Source organism: Talaromyces amestolkiae (assembly GCF_001896365.1).
Source record: "Talaromyces amestolkiae strain CIB chromosome Unknown scaffold6.1, whole genome shotgun sequence".
Lineage (NCBI taxonomy): Eukaryota > Fungi > Ascomycota > Eurotiomycetes > Eurotiales > Trichocomaceae > Talaromyces > Talaromyces amestolkiae.
Genome location: NW_024468042.1, coordinates 247,548 through 261,781, shown reverse-complemented (window position 1 = coordinate 261,781; position 14,234 = coordinate 247,548). Strand labels below are relative to the sequence as shown.

General features: G+C 44.9%; 2 protein-coding genes across 2 annotated transcripts; one reads left to right on the top strand and one right to left on the bottom strand.

Annotated features, from left to right (window-relative positions):
• Positions 1 to 8,903: 8,903 nt before the first annotated feature.
• BHQ10_003686 (uncharacterized protein) lies at positions 8,904 to 9,600 on the bottom strand (the record flags this gene model as incomplete). The annotated part of the gene is made up of 3 exons (XM_040875969.1): positions 8,904 to 8,941; positions 8,996 to 9,418; positions 9,549 to 9,600. The coding sequence occupies 3 exons, from the start codon at positions 9,598 to 9,600 to the stop codon at positions 8,904 to 8,906; spliced, it is 513 nt and encodes a 170-aa protein (XP_040732190.1).
• A 3,005-nt stretch (positions 9,601 to 12,605) lies between these two features.
• Positions 12,606 to 14,092, top strand: BHQ10_003685 (uncharacterized protein; the record flags this gene model as incomplete). Its single annotated transcript, XM_040875968.1, has 7 exons — positions 12,606 to 12,664; positions 12,738 to 12,860; positions 12,910 to 13,071; positions 13,132 to 13,365; positions 13,412 to 13,509; positions 13,559 to 13,624; positions 13,683 to 14,092. 7 exons carry the CDS (start codon positions 12,606 to 12,608, stop codon positions 14,090 to 14,092), a joined length of 1,152 nt encoding a protein of 383 aa, XP_040732189.1.
• Positions 14,093 to 14,234: the final 142 nt, after the last annotated feature.

Sequence of the window (14,234 nt, the reverse complement as noted above, 5' to 3'; positions counted from 1 at the left end):
TGCTCCTAATAGTGCGAGTAGAATCCTCAGCGAGACTTTGGCTGAATATGATTTGTGAGCCCAGAGCCGGTGGTATCCTATTGGTAAAGTAAGTGTGTATTCCTTTGGAATCGAGGTCTTGGAACTAACCACCCGTAATGCCCATTCCGCACAGAAACCAATATATCCATGACCAGATGAACGTCTTAGTTTGCAATGGAACAACTGTTGCAAGACCCAAACCTAGTAGAGGTATCCCAATAGTCATTGAACAATTCATATAGTTGATTGAGGCGAGGACATATTGAGAGTTGAACATAAACCTCTTCAATCTTTCATTCATATTGCTTGGGAGAAAGAAGTGAGTGGTCTCTGAATTATAGGATGGGATATATGCAAGATTTTAAGGATTTGGAAATCACTCACACTGCGAGGTTCTTGGAATACTTGGGTATTTTAAGCTTGAAGCAGATAGCAGACTGGATCAACTTTCTCAGCTGGTAGAACGAAGGGACTGTCCATACAAAAACTTACATCTGAAGGTTCCTTGATTAGTGAAGCGGCTATCTGTGATACATCACTTCCCAGTTTTTCAGTCTCACCTCTGCGTCCGCATGACTCGGTTACAATTGGATTGTGGTGATATTGAAAATGTGGCAGATCCTTGCAGGCTGCTTGGTGTCGCCACTCTCGAATTAAGTTCTCGCTGCAATACATATCCTACGTGGGTGCTACTTGAACCATTGAAAACAGTTTTTTGCTGCCTAAGACGCATCTAAGGCTATAAATATTGCATATTGTACGTGGCTCTGATCATGATTCACCGTTACTAGGTTGGCTTGAAAAGTTTCCTCACCGCCTCTTAAAACTGAGAACAAGGTATCTTGTGCAAAGGCAGGCAAGAGAGTCTGTGAGTCAATACTGGCGCTGAGCAGTCTAGTTTTTCTACATGATGTCAATGCGATCAGCATCATGTGACGGAAACGTACGACACAAAAGGAGCCCGCGAAGAATGATATATGAAGAGGAAGAGAAGATCTATTTATTTTTTCTGAGAAACTGTTTTATGACGCATGTGATTCTATTTTAAGATATCACTTTACTATTATCTGTCCACAAAGACCTCATAATCCACGACTTCCGGTGTTATCATGAGTAGAAACTCTTGTAGATAAAAAGGGAATCCCTTGGCATAAACGACATGCGTACGGGGCCCTATCTACTGCTGAAAGCACGGAAGACTCAAAATCTCGATAAACTAGTTTTGCGATGTTTCGAAGTAATCGACTATGTGCTGTCAAACGCATAATACAATGCCAGATATGATCGGGACGCATATGCTCGTGATCATGAAACAAGACCTGCATGTCAGCGAATAGGTGCAATTCAGCGCGCTCCTCATGTGACATTTTCCGCCATAAATCATGTGTCTTCTTATCGGAGAAGCGGAAAGATGTTCCAACTGTCTTATATATGCGGGCAAGAGGATGTAAAGCTTTCGAATTCCAGGACTGAGAGGTCCACGCTGGCTGAACGCTTAGTGGAACACGGCGAAGTTTAATGGTTCTCTCCCAGCTTGATTGGAATGGCATTGGACCAGCGATAGCATGAATGGGCCCATAGGTGCCATATGACACATGCGCCAAAAGCCGATCGACTACCACATCCACAGGAACATAATCGATACTCGACTGTTGGAATGGATCATCGAATCGTGAGGAAAAGCAAACGGATTTTGACAAAGTAAGAGCCAGCCCGGCTGCGAAAATGATATGAGGAGTCGACGTTGGTATGCAGAATTTTCGATAGGGAAAGCATTGTGCAGGTTCTATTATAGACGGCCGCACTATCAGCAGTCGCTTATTCTTGGAGGCGAGCTTTTGATGAAGAAGTCTCTCTGCAAGCTGTTTTGCGTAGCCGTAGGCCCAGGGAAAGCTATGCGAGCGATAAGCTAATGAGGAACCCTCCTTGGTGACTTCTTGTAATTCTTGGTTGATTTTTTCTTCCGTATCTTCACCGCTGTTATGAAGAGGATAAACCAGCTCTTGCACCTCCAACTGCGACGTTCCATCGGTTTCAGCAAACAGATAAGCATTGCAATAGGCTGTTGAGACAAATACAAAACATTCAAGAAGTTCGCATTCTAATCCTAGGCCCGCCAGCCGTTCTGTGGCATTGATGACGGGCTCGACAAGCTTTTCCAAGGACTTCAGAAGTGCAATGGAGGAAGCTGAGTGAACTATAACATGTACCTGGGTTTTAATCAATGTAAGTTGGTCTAAAGTCAGCCCCATGTTCGGGAGTAGCATGTCTCCCTCCAGCACCGTAAGAAGCCGAGAATCTATCATCACTCTCACTGTTTCACGTGGGAGCCATCGAGACCATTTTTCAATGAGTTTCCTAAAATACATAATCAGTGGATTGATTCATCTGAGTTTCATTGAGAGAACTTACGGGAGACCTCCTCTGCATAGAACATAGAGATGAGCCACTGGTGCTCGTGTGACAAGGCGATAAATCAGGGTGGTCCCCAGGAAGCCTGAGCCCCCGGTGATGAAAATCACCTTGCTAGTGTAATATTCCCAAGTCATTGGGGTATGCTCATCTAAGTGACTTGTACACGTAGGTAGACAAAACCAGATGACAATGTTGACCGTGTCAACTGGTACAGTACCGTGTTATATAATCTGATTTTCCTCGAGTAAAGAATTTGATTGTATGGTCATATGATCCTAGTCGTTCAAGACGAATCATGTCTTCTATCCCTAAAGTGTACGTAATAAGAGATAAGACTGAGCGATCTAATGCACTAAATCATCTCCTCCTCAATACTTTTTAAACGACTGGTCATCGATCACTATTACTGATAGTATTATTCCTCTGATTCGATACAATCTATTCACCAAATACTTTACACCTCGAGAACACATTCTTTTGTTACACACACATTTCATCGTGCATATGGCGGTGACTTGAAAACCTGCCTGCAACATTGAGAAAAATGAGAACTTCTCCCATGATTGCCATGTTTTGGGTATACATGCAGCAGGATATTATACATTTTACATTTCCTTAAACAGAAACTGCATGATGGACCAAATGATGGACAATTCAGGCGAAATTCGCAATAGACGCCTGTGCACATGCTTCAAGATTACGTAGCAGCTGTGCATGTAGTGGCAAATTTGCCTGGTGTCTTGTAGGATTCCGGTATAAATCACATGCTTACAAAGAGCCTGCTCTGGGGAAGCAGTCCGTTATGATTGATAAAGATACTTTTCATGCAACACCACAGTATGCCTACTCTAAGAAATTGGAATCACACAGCAATCTACGACGTTGTAGATGGGAAGTACATGTCTCCCAGAGAGGTGTCAGAGGTACAGGCAATTGTCAAAGAAGCGTTTGAAAACGATATACCTGTTACTGTGGCTGGAGCTCGTCATTCTACCACTGCCTGCATGTTTGGCCACGGAATCAATCTGTCGATGCAGCACTTCGATCGCATACTGTCCGTTGACACTACAAGTCTAACGGTGACAGTGCAAGCGGGGGTGACACTGCATAGGCTTTGTTCCTACCTGAGAAAGATAAATCTACAGCCACCAATTATCCTAGAATGGGGGAATTATCATATAGGTGCTATTAGCGGTACCCATGCCAATGACACTGAAATCAATAGGGCCGCTCAGTTCTCTTCCTACGTTCTCGGGGTGAAACTTGTTACTCCAACCGGAGAGCTCATGGAGGTATCAGGAGCTAGGAATTCCGAATATTTGCCTGCTATTCGATCCCACTTCGGTATGTTTGGGGTTGTTTACGAAATTACTCTAACAGTGCGGGTGAATCGACCGTTATCAATTCGGATTGTCAAGATGAATATCGATCACTTCCTCAATAATTTTGAGGCAGAGCTAAAGTCCATTAAGGCTGAAAATGACAGCGTCTTTGGGATGCTATGTCCCCAATCTGGGAAATTGTATTGGCAGACTCGAAAATCCATTGAGCCGGACGAGGTCGGGAATTATTCTGTTTCTGCATGGATGAACAAGCTAGGATCCAAGAACGCTCTCTTCAAAATCGCCATTTCTTTTATCCAAGCCACTTCATCCGTGAGTTGCTCTGCATTAAGAGCCAGAATTCTTAGCACAGTATTCATACAGCTGCCATTGACGATAGTCAACCACATCCTGTATACAATTGACCCTTGTGACCGTGGGAAGCTTTACGGAGAGAATGACGCACAGCTTGATTTTTATGACTGGGTATTTTGTGAAGAGAAATGGGTTGATATGGCAAGGGCTTTTCTGCAACTAAGCGAGAAATTTCGAAAAGAGAATAATTTTGGCCTGCCTCTACCAGCGTTCATTTACTTTATCCCAAGAGACCAGACTTCTCTGCTCTCCAGATCCCGTCATGCCAATATGATGGCAATCGACCCTTGGTGTGGAAATCCGCAGGATGGCACCTGGGCAAAATTTCGATTGGAATTCAACAAAATTGCTATGATGCATGGAGGCATTCCGCATATAAATAAAACTTGTGATGGTGCAGTGAACTGTTTTGGGAATTCAATAGATCCTGCTGCTCTGCGGCGTTTTCTAGAGCAGCGAGCACATTTTGATCCCAAAAACTTGTTCCTAAACGAGCACTTTAGGACCATGTTTGCTGACTACCTATAAATTTTGATTCTATGTACCAGAAAAATATAGGTATGATTGAGTTTTTGGGATTGTCTAGCGATATTGAAGCATCGTCATTGTTGCACTCGAGGTATGAATCAAACAGATAAATAGGACATGCCGATCACAAGATTCATTTTCAATCAATAGGTGTGATATGATATTTTTATATTTATTTAAAAGGTTGCAAGTAGGCTCGGGTTAGAATAAAAAAGGTAAATTCTTTTCCTTCAGACGACATTCGGTGTGGCATTTCTCCCCCCCCYTCCCCCCCMATTATCTTTTCAATTCTCGCTCCGATTTACGGCAAAACTCAATTGTCAGCTAATATCAACATATGTGCATGGCAGAGGTGTATGTCATTATAAAATCCTCACCCCTTGCTTAACCTTTAGGCAAGCAGAGTGAATGCAGCTGTTGGACCTTCCTGCATTTCGAGTCCATGGCATATATAAGGCATTATAAACCCACAACATTCTACGCTCCAAGAACTGCATCATTTATTAGGTTTAAACGCATCAGTTGTTTGTGTGAAACCTTTGGAATCTCCAGAAATCGCACAAAAATGCCCTTCTGGTTCACATTGACGACGTTTGGTCGGGCTGTCAATTCATTGAGTGGCCCTTCCGAGGGGCTGCCTGATGGATCTACGGACTCCATAGAAAGATCTGGACATGAGTGTGTAAGACCCTGATCCAGTGAAATCTATGATTTTAATATAGCGTCAGATATCAAGGCACTGCCCCTACTATTGTAGCGTGGAACACCGATGCAGATCCTCATCATCCGCGAAACTGGCCAAAGAGTTGTAAGATCACAATCACATTGCTAGTCTGGTATGTTCTACTCAACCTAGTCTTGCAGTCCCATCATACTGAATTTTCATTAAATAGCGTATATTCTTTCATTGTGTATTGCGGGTCGTCGATTTGTATCATGAGCTACGAAGCTATGATGGTCAGGTACGACCGCAGTGAGGAGGTCATCTCTCTCGTCCTTTCCGCATATGTCATAGGGTGTATGTTGTCTCACACCGTCAATGCCATAAATTTGTGTGTAACCGAAAACTTCCTCGATACTGACATTCTGAATGGGTACTCAGACGGTGCTGGTCCGTTGCTTTTCTCACCTCTAAGCGAGATACCGCACATCGGTCGAAATCCACCATATATCGTTTCATTTATATTATTCGTTGCAGTATCCATCTCCCTTGGATTTATCGACAACTTCCCAGCTATTGTGATACTACGCTTCCTACAAGGGTTCCTCGGTAGTCCATGTCTCGCCACAGCTGGTGCGTCAATCGGAGATATCTACCCTCCACAGACAGCGCCATATGGCCTCTTATTGTGGGTGGCATGTCTGTATAGTGGACCAGCCTTGGGGCCGCTATTTGCGAGCCATACGGTCACATATGACTGGAGGTGGCCATTTTGGCTGATCGCCATAATGTCCGCATCCTTTTTAGCCTTCTTAATTTGTCTTCTGCCGGAGACACTTCCAGAAAAGATCCTTATCTATCGTGCGCAGTCCCTACGCAAACAAAATTTAAGCCGCAATAGTTACACACTTAGTGAGTTAGATCACTCGCTCCATTGGACGACGATATTGTATTCTGTTTGTAAACCAGCAGAGATTACGATCAAGGATCCAGCCATCGCATTTACATGCGCATATACCGCCTTCATCTATGCAATCTATTACTCGTTCTTTGAAGTCTTTCCCCTCGTCTACAGTGGAGAATATCAGATGACGCCTAAAGCTTTCAGTCTCATATTTCTTGCTATTGTTGTGGGATGTGCAACCAGTGGTTTTCTGTATACCTTCTACCTACTCTACTATACTGATCCAGATCGATCGCTGGATGCCGCGCAGGAATCCGTCCTGGTCCCTGCAATACCTGGTGTCATAATAGCTCCGGCTGGCCTTTTTCTCTTTGCCTGGACGGCAAAATCGAACGTTTTCTGGCTAGTACCTACTATCGGTATTGCGGCATTCTGTGGAGGGACGTTTGTCGTTTACCAAGTGCTACTGACCTATATTCCCCGGTCGTATCCTAGATATGCTGCGTCTTTGTTTGCCGCGAATGACTTTGTTAGGTCCATTGTAGCGGCTATCTTCATTATGGTTACTCCATATATGTATCGGAATCTAGGTGTCTCCAAAGGTATTTGCATACTAGGAAGCGTATCCTTGCTGGGGATTGTTGGGATGGGAGTGCTGTATCGATATGGGGCGCGTATGCGGAAAAGCAGTCGATTTACAGGTCAAGAAAGGTTATCTCTTCGTGGTCTTTGAAAAAGCAAACAATCATCTGCATGAAGTGCTATGAAGTGAAGTCATATGATGCGTCTAGTCGGGAATACTCATAACAAGTCTACATCAGGCGGCGAGGTACGGTGTATTATTGATCCTGCTGGGGTAATAGGCTAAATTACAATCATTTGTAATGCTTTTGAGGTCTCTTGTCGCTCTCTTGAAGGTCTAGAGAAGTTGTCACAACGCACCTGTTTTACTTATACTTTCCTGATGAATATGCCTTTTATCATAGTATGAGGGATGTTTGATCAACTCTTCATCATTTTGAATGCGTAATAAATGAACTTTTGATCGTGAGTTATTCGGTTGTCTTCTTTCTAGCCATTGCTAAGTTGTCCGACGAGGCCATTATCCATGAACGAGGATAAGGCGCGTTCCTCTTGCCCAGTTTTCTGCGAACGGCTATTCTTATCTTTGTTCTGTTTGCTGGCATCCTTGTACCAGTCCTGGTTTTACATAATGTGCCTGCTATCGGTAATCCTACTAGCTGTGTGACTGGCTTGAATTGGACTGATTGGGGGAGTCTCGATGATGTATCCAAGTTGCTCTTTCGTACTGAGCCGGTCGAGGCCTGGCTTCTACATATTTGTTGCAGCAGGATTAGTGAGTACTGTGAGTAATAATATTATTTTTATTTTTATTATTATTTATTAAATATTATAGTGGTGACTCTGCTGTCACACTATACATGCAGCCTGCCTTGGTCCTAGCACCTAGTTAACCCAGCCTAGTCGAATATTCATATAAACATGCAATAGAGATAACTGAATTTAGATAAAAAAGAATTTATGCTTCTAATATTACATTATTAACTTATCAAGCTACTTATATATAAGTATGATTATATAATTGGATTAATCCAGCCTCTAATTAGTTAGTTTATCTTACTCTGTAGAACCAGAGATGGCACGGGGTAGGTTGGGTTGGGTTTTTGAAGGTATTCAACCCAATCTAGCTTTATTGTCTAGGGGTTGGTTAGGTTTTTACCTAAAAATAAGTTTACCAGGGAGTTTCAGTATCCAGTTCTTTGAGAAAATGAACTTGAGCACATTTTTGAATACCGCAAGAAGTTGGATTTAGACGTCTATAGTGTGATAGAACATCCGGTTGTTGCATTGGCACAAACACCTAGCCTATAATATACAGTACAATTACAGCAACCAGACAGAGAGAGCACGGATTACTGCATAGAGCATTTGAAAAGATGTTTTCTATCAGCTCCTCTTTATCCTGCTTGCTCACTATGCAAAAAGAGTAAAAGAAAACAGTAAAGATGATGCCATGCCATATGATGCAATGCAAAGCGATGCGAAATCAGTCAAAGTCAAAGAGTTCCACACCATAAACCTTGTATTTTCTTAGCCATTTTCTAGCCATGGCTCCTGATCTTGTCCTCTTTCTTGGTAGTGGGCATTGTAGAGTGTTGTTGGTGCGATGTGGATTGAAGAGAGAAACATGATGTGACCAGGGGTGATGTAAGTTGTAAGCGATATCACTTCTTGACACACGTTTGGTATTCGAGGAACATGACAGGGTTTGAAAACTTCGAGAGTTGCGGTCAATGATTCTGAAAGAGATAGAGACCAACACTGTCAATAGCAATCATTCCCGATTGATGTATACGTCTCTTCCCTTCAGATTGATCGTGCAAACCACCAGTAGCCATGAGCAGTCTATGATAACCCGAACAGACATAAGAAATCTCTATATGAATTGAAAGGTGCAACGGTGCCATCAACCCAGGAAACAGAGACCCCCCAGATGATGCATGTATTAAAGCGTAGAGTGAAGGGAAATAAGAATCAATCTCAGCAATACCTCCCAGAAGAAATGGGTAACAGAAGAGGAGCAAGGGATCAACAAAATGAAAAAGATGAATTTTAGAACAACAACTTTTCAAGGCATATCAGTCATGTCAGGTCGTTAGACAGCGCTACAGACAGTAGTGTAGCCAGCTGGGACTGTTGACGTAGCTTATAGCTTGTGCACAAAGCCAGTCCAGAGTGGTGACTAACGTCGTAATGAACTGCGATTCAAGGCTTCCAGCAGCTCTGGTCGATTGACCAAAGCTGTTGCAGCTTGTGCATATGTGACCCACTGTCGTTTCCTCTTGTGCATTTCAGGCCATTGAGCTTCCTCGCGGCTGACGATAGCTTCGAAAAATTGATATGATGCTTTGGGTGCAGAAGTTGTGAGCAGTGTGGCGGGTCTCATGTCAGGAATCACACCAAGATCTCGCTGCACGGTGCAGATGACACCTGCTTCTTCCCAAGCTTCTCGTTGTGCTGCCTGTTGAGCAGTTGGCTCATCCAGCTCCCAGCCTCCTTTGGGCAACACCCATCCACCTGGCCCAGCAGATTGGATCATCAAAACTTTGGTCTTGTCGGCAGATAACGGTACAATACCAGCCACGAGTCGCTCGCCTTTTGCGCCGTATCCTAAAATTAAACGAGTGGTTAGTTTTTGGACAAGACGAACGGGTACGTTGGAATGCGACATCTGCGGTTGAGCCCCTAGACTCGATCGATGCGCACGTGCTTGATGGGGACTTAATGACGGTAGACTCACTTTGATTAGTCCTGCCCACGCGGGACTCCATTGAACGATTTGCAGCCGCCATTTTGACTAACAAGTGCGGATCCGTCTAGGTTGAGGTCCAGGAAACGAAATCCGATGTTGCGGCAAACAGTCAAAAATTGTCTCCGAATCGGTCAATTTATCGTATTCGGTCTGCAAACGAATGTATTCTTCAGTTGCCACTGGTGTGAAATTTCGTAGCGACGGTTGTGGTGAGTCTCTCTCGTTATGTGTCCGCTTCGCTTTTTGCAGATCGATGACGTCTGCGCTGACCTGGACAGCTTGGAGTCGACGATTTCTGAGGGAGGAGACGCGTTTTGGCCGAGCGCACAGATAGTAGGGTGTTCCTGCAAATTCGTAGAGGCTGACCAGGCAAGGTGAATGACTGTTGGCAGGTCGAGCAGCCAAGCGATCCACAGATCGGAGGTTAGGTCGTTTCGCACGGAAAGAGAACGAACGGGAAGCGGTAACGGCGTAGGAATGGGGTCGATGAAAGAGATGAGGAAGTGATTCGCGAAGTTAGTTTGGCACTGAAGAAAAAAGAATTAAGTCTTCCCAATGAGGCCCGCTATGGACGGGAGCCCGACGAGGGATGAGGTTGAAGAAGACATCTTATGAAAAGGGAACGGTGGAGGGTAGAGGGGGAGACTAGGAAGAGCGAGGAAGGGAAAAAAATTAAAGAATAAATTACGTGGGGACGGAGACAGGAGGGGAGGAACGCCAGAGGGGTGCTTACGATAGTCGCCTAGGCGGTAGCTTCCAGTGATGGTGCTCCCCATTGGTACCGAGTCGTATCCGGCATACCAAAATTACATACACTCTTTGTTCGCGGACTTGCTACTACGTACTTCGTTCTATTCATATGCATCATACTGCGATTCACGATAGAGAAGAATAATGAGAACCGCCTACTTCATCAGGTATCGACAAGAGGGTTGAAATATCGATTGTCATGTCAAACCCTGAAATTGTAATATATTACAGCTAGCAGACCAACAGACAACTGCCAAATCTGCCCTACACGCCACCATTGAGTCCTCCGGCTATTAATGATTGAACCTGCGGTTGTGTAGAGCAAACCCTAAACTACACAGTAATGTGTATTTTGTGCTCGTTGAACTCTGTACGCGGCATCGAGTGTTACTTAATACATACCGTAATAGACAGTGACTTATGGTAACGGCCACCAGCGTTTTATCGATATCAAAATTACTTCCACGAGCATTGCAGTAACAGACGGATGCAAACTGCCTGTCATCGTAGATTCTCAATTTGGCGGTGATGACCTCGCCCAATGATGCCTTCAGCTTCAGTCCCAACCACGGAAACAGCAGTACCGCTCCAGTGGGCCGTATCCTAGCATGACTGTATCAATACCGCTACAACTATGTCCCTTAACTCCGTGTCAGCCCTAGTCCATCAACTCTACAAGGCGTACTCGGTATTTACAAGTTGACTTCAATGAGACTGCATCTTTTCGACCATCATAAGTTGGCTTCGTCGGTCATATGCAGATCGTCTCGCCAGTATTAATTCAACTACTAACTTAGTCAGCCCACTAGTACTTGCAGATGAGTACTATGTAACATGTTCCTCTAGTTTCGTCGAATATGCTGATGACGACCTCAATTTTCAATTGCTACCGAGTCCAACCATGCTGCCTCCCTTGAACTCGTTGATCCAATACTTTGTTTATATTGGATACCGACTTCAATCTACATATTCACAAGGTCAACGAGTTGCTGTGTTGTCGAGCTAACAACCAATCGAGCGTTGCATTAATTGAAGCTGCCACTAATGTATCTGCCCAGGATTGTATAAAATGCAGCAAAGTAGGTACCCCGCCGTCTGTACTAGGGGCGACTAGATCATCAGACCACTGGGTCAGATGCCTTGATCGAGCGAACAAGGCTATCTGGCTAAACTAACCACTACGTATGTGGTATACAAATGCGGAGAGCAAAAGCAAAGACGCAAAGGAAAGCAAAGAACCTAAAAGTAGTAGTACGTAGCAGATCCAGTCGACGTAGAAAAAAGAAAACATAGTGTGCTGCATGCAATATAGAGCCACAGGCGGGKTCTAGAAGGCCCAAGGAAGGCCTGGAGACGACCCCGTGATCTGCCTGGATCGCTCCTGCCTTGTCACACCTACTACCAGCAAGAAACATCGATCTGAGTACCTGATCAAAAAAAAAAATTGGTCTCATCTTGCCACATAACCCTCTGTCAAGCACTCGTCTTCCTCCTGTTCTGCTCGTCCAGTCCACCCGTCGTCACAGGAACAAGTCCATTGTGGGGACGAACCACTGACAAGTTACCCCTCCAAAGTCCACAGTCCTCCGAAGTAACGACTTCATCGCATCGCCCAGGAATCAACACCAGAGCAGCCCTGCTCACGATCGCTAATCTCGGCTGCTCAAATTCCTCTCATTCGGCCGCTTTCGCAGACAGGGAGTTACGTACTATGATCCATCCCTCACCGATCGTCGCGCGCTGAAGTCAAGCCATCGAGAATGAGCACGGTGGTGGACGCCGAGACGGCTAGACATCTGTCCCTCTTCCGTCCTTTGGGTAGGTAATCTAAATGACTAAGTCGCTTGCTAGCCAGTCGGATCCCGTTGAGGCTCCTCGTGCTGCATCCACTGGTTTGGGTGTGCGATGCCTGCGTCTCCATATTTTCTCACGTGCATGTTCTTCATCAATTGTGCCTATTTTTGCCTTGTTTGCACCACTACTTTGGAGTACTATCGAGTATACAATAGACCGACGTTCATTGGTTGCTGACGATACATACTGCTACAGGCTACCAACGCAACTCATGTGGCTATTGCAAGTCTGAGGATGGCAGTAAGTATTAATGATTAATACGTGCCCAACATCTATCTCTCAGTTTGTGTATGCAGTGCCTAACCCAATCGCTGAACAGGTGCCTCCTATTATGCAAGTTCGGTCTCGGTTCGACCTGAACATTACGAAGACCTAGTCAACCGGGGATGGCGGAGGTATGTTCTCGTCATTATCGGTCCTGGAAGTCGCTGCATACTTACGATGTACATGGAACAGATCCGGGACGTTGTATTACAAGCAAAACTTGCAACGCTCATGTTGTCCGCACTACACTTTGAGGTAAGCCTCTCAATGCTGAGATATTGCGGTGCCGAATCCCTAACTTTTGCACAGACTTGATGTCTCGGAGTACAAAGCAAGACGAGACCAACGCAAAGCCATCAACCGGTGGAACAAGTATGTGTTGGGCCAGGAGTATATCCGGAAAGCTGCAATGCTCGCTCCGAAAAGTCGAGAGTAGGTCAAGTCGTTTAATTCGCCGAAAGTCCCACTGACGACAATCAAGGGAGAAGAAGCAGCGCAAAGAGAAATTCGACGTTGTAAAGGCAGTCCATGAGGCCGAATACTCCAATCTGAAACGTCCCATTGACCCAAAGACCAAGCGGCCAATCGAGCCTGCGCATAAATTCGAGGTAACCATAGAAGGGGACTCCATTTCACAACGAAAGTAAGCTTGACTTTATACGCTGTTCTTCCAAGCAGCATAGGTATTGATCCAACATGCCAGATATGAAGTCTTCCTCAAATACCAGCAAACCATACACAAAGAGTCCACCGACAGATGGAAGAATGCTGACTTCAAGCGATTTCTCTGTTCCGGGCTGAAACGAAACACACCAAAAGAAGGCTCAGGCGAGAAGAGATTGGGGTCATGGCATCAATGTTACCGTCTGGACGGACGTTTGATTGCCGTTGCAGTACTGGACCTGTTGCCTGAGGGTGCGAGCTCTGTATATCTGTTGTGAGTTTATCGATATATTGCGAAGAATTGTGGCTGATGTAAGGAGTTATGACCCTGAGTTCGGAAACTGGGAGTTTGGCAAATTGAGTGCCTTGCGAGAAATTGCATTCGCGCTGGAGGAGGGTTACAAATATTACTACATGGGTATGCCTTGTCTTGCTTGTGTACTCCTTATTGGCTAACGTATGGACAGGCTATTATATCCATACTTGCCAAAAGATGCGATACAAAGCTCTTTACCGGCCACAATATATCCTAGGTAAGTCTTTGTTGTTATCAATATCATGACATAAGAACTGTGTACTAAACGATCAAAGATCCAGAAAGTATGACCTGGGACCCTCTCGACGGCGAAATGGTAGGCAAACTCGACAAACGCAAATACGTCTCACTTTCCCGCGATCGGGCTCGTCAACTGTCATCCTCCGAATCCAAGGCCGAAGACGACATGGAAGATGAACTGCCCGAACTAGTCAACGAGGAATCACTGTCCCTTTTCTCTATCGGTATGCCCGGCGTCCTGACCGCAGAAGAGGTCCTGAGTCAATTCGACCTTGATCACTGGCTTTTGCTGGTGCATGGCACATTCGTGCATATGGAGGACTTGGTTGGATGGGAAGATGCACAAATCACGGATGCGCAGAGTGTCAAGGGTATTGTCGGCGAACTGGTGGCCGTATTGGGAGTGGAAATTGCTAGAAAGAGTGCTTGTGTACTTTTTGATTAGACTCTATCAACTCTACAGCCAGTCTAGTGATCAAGCTCAATGACTTTTCGAACAAGTATGTCTGAATGTATTATGATTTATGCACAGGTGTATGTATGTAAATGCACTCCCAGGCCAGAAAAATGTAAACCAAAACGACAAC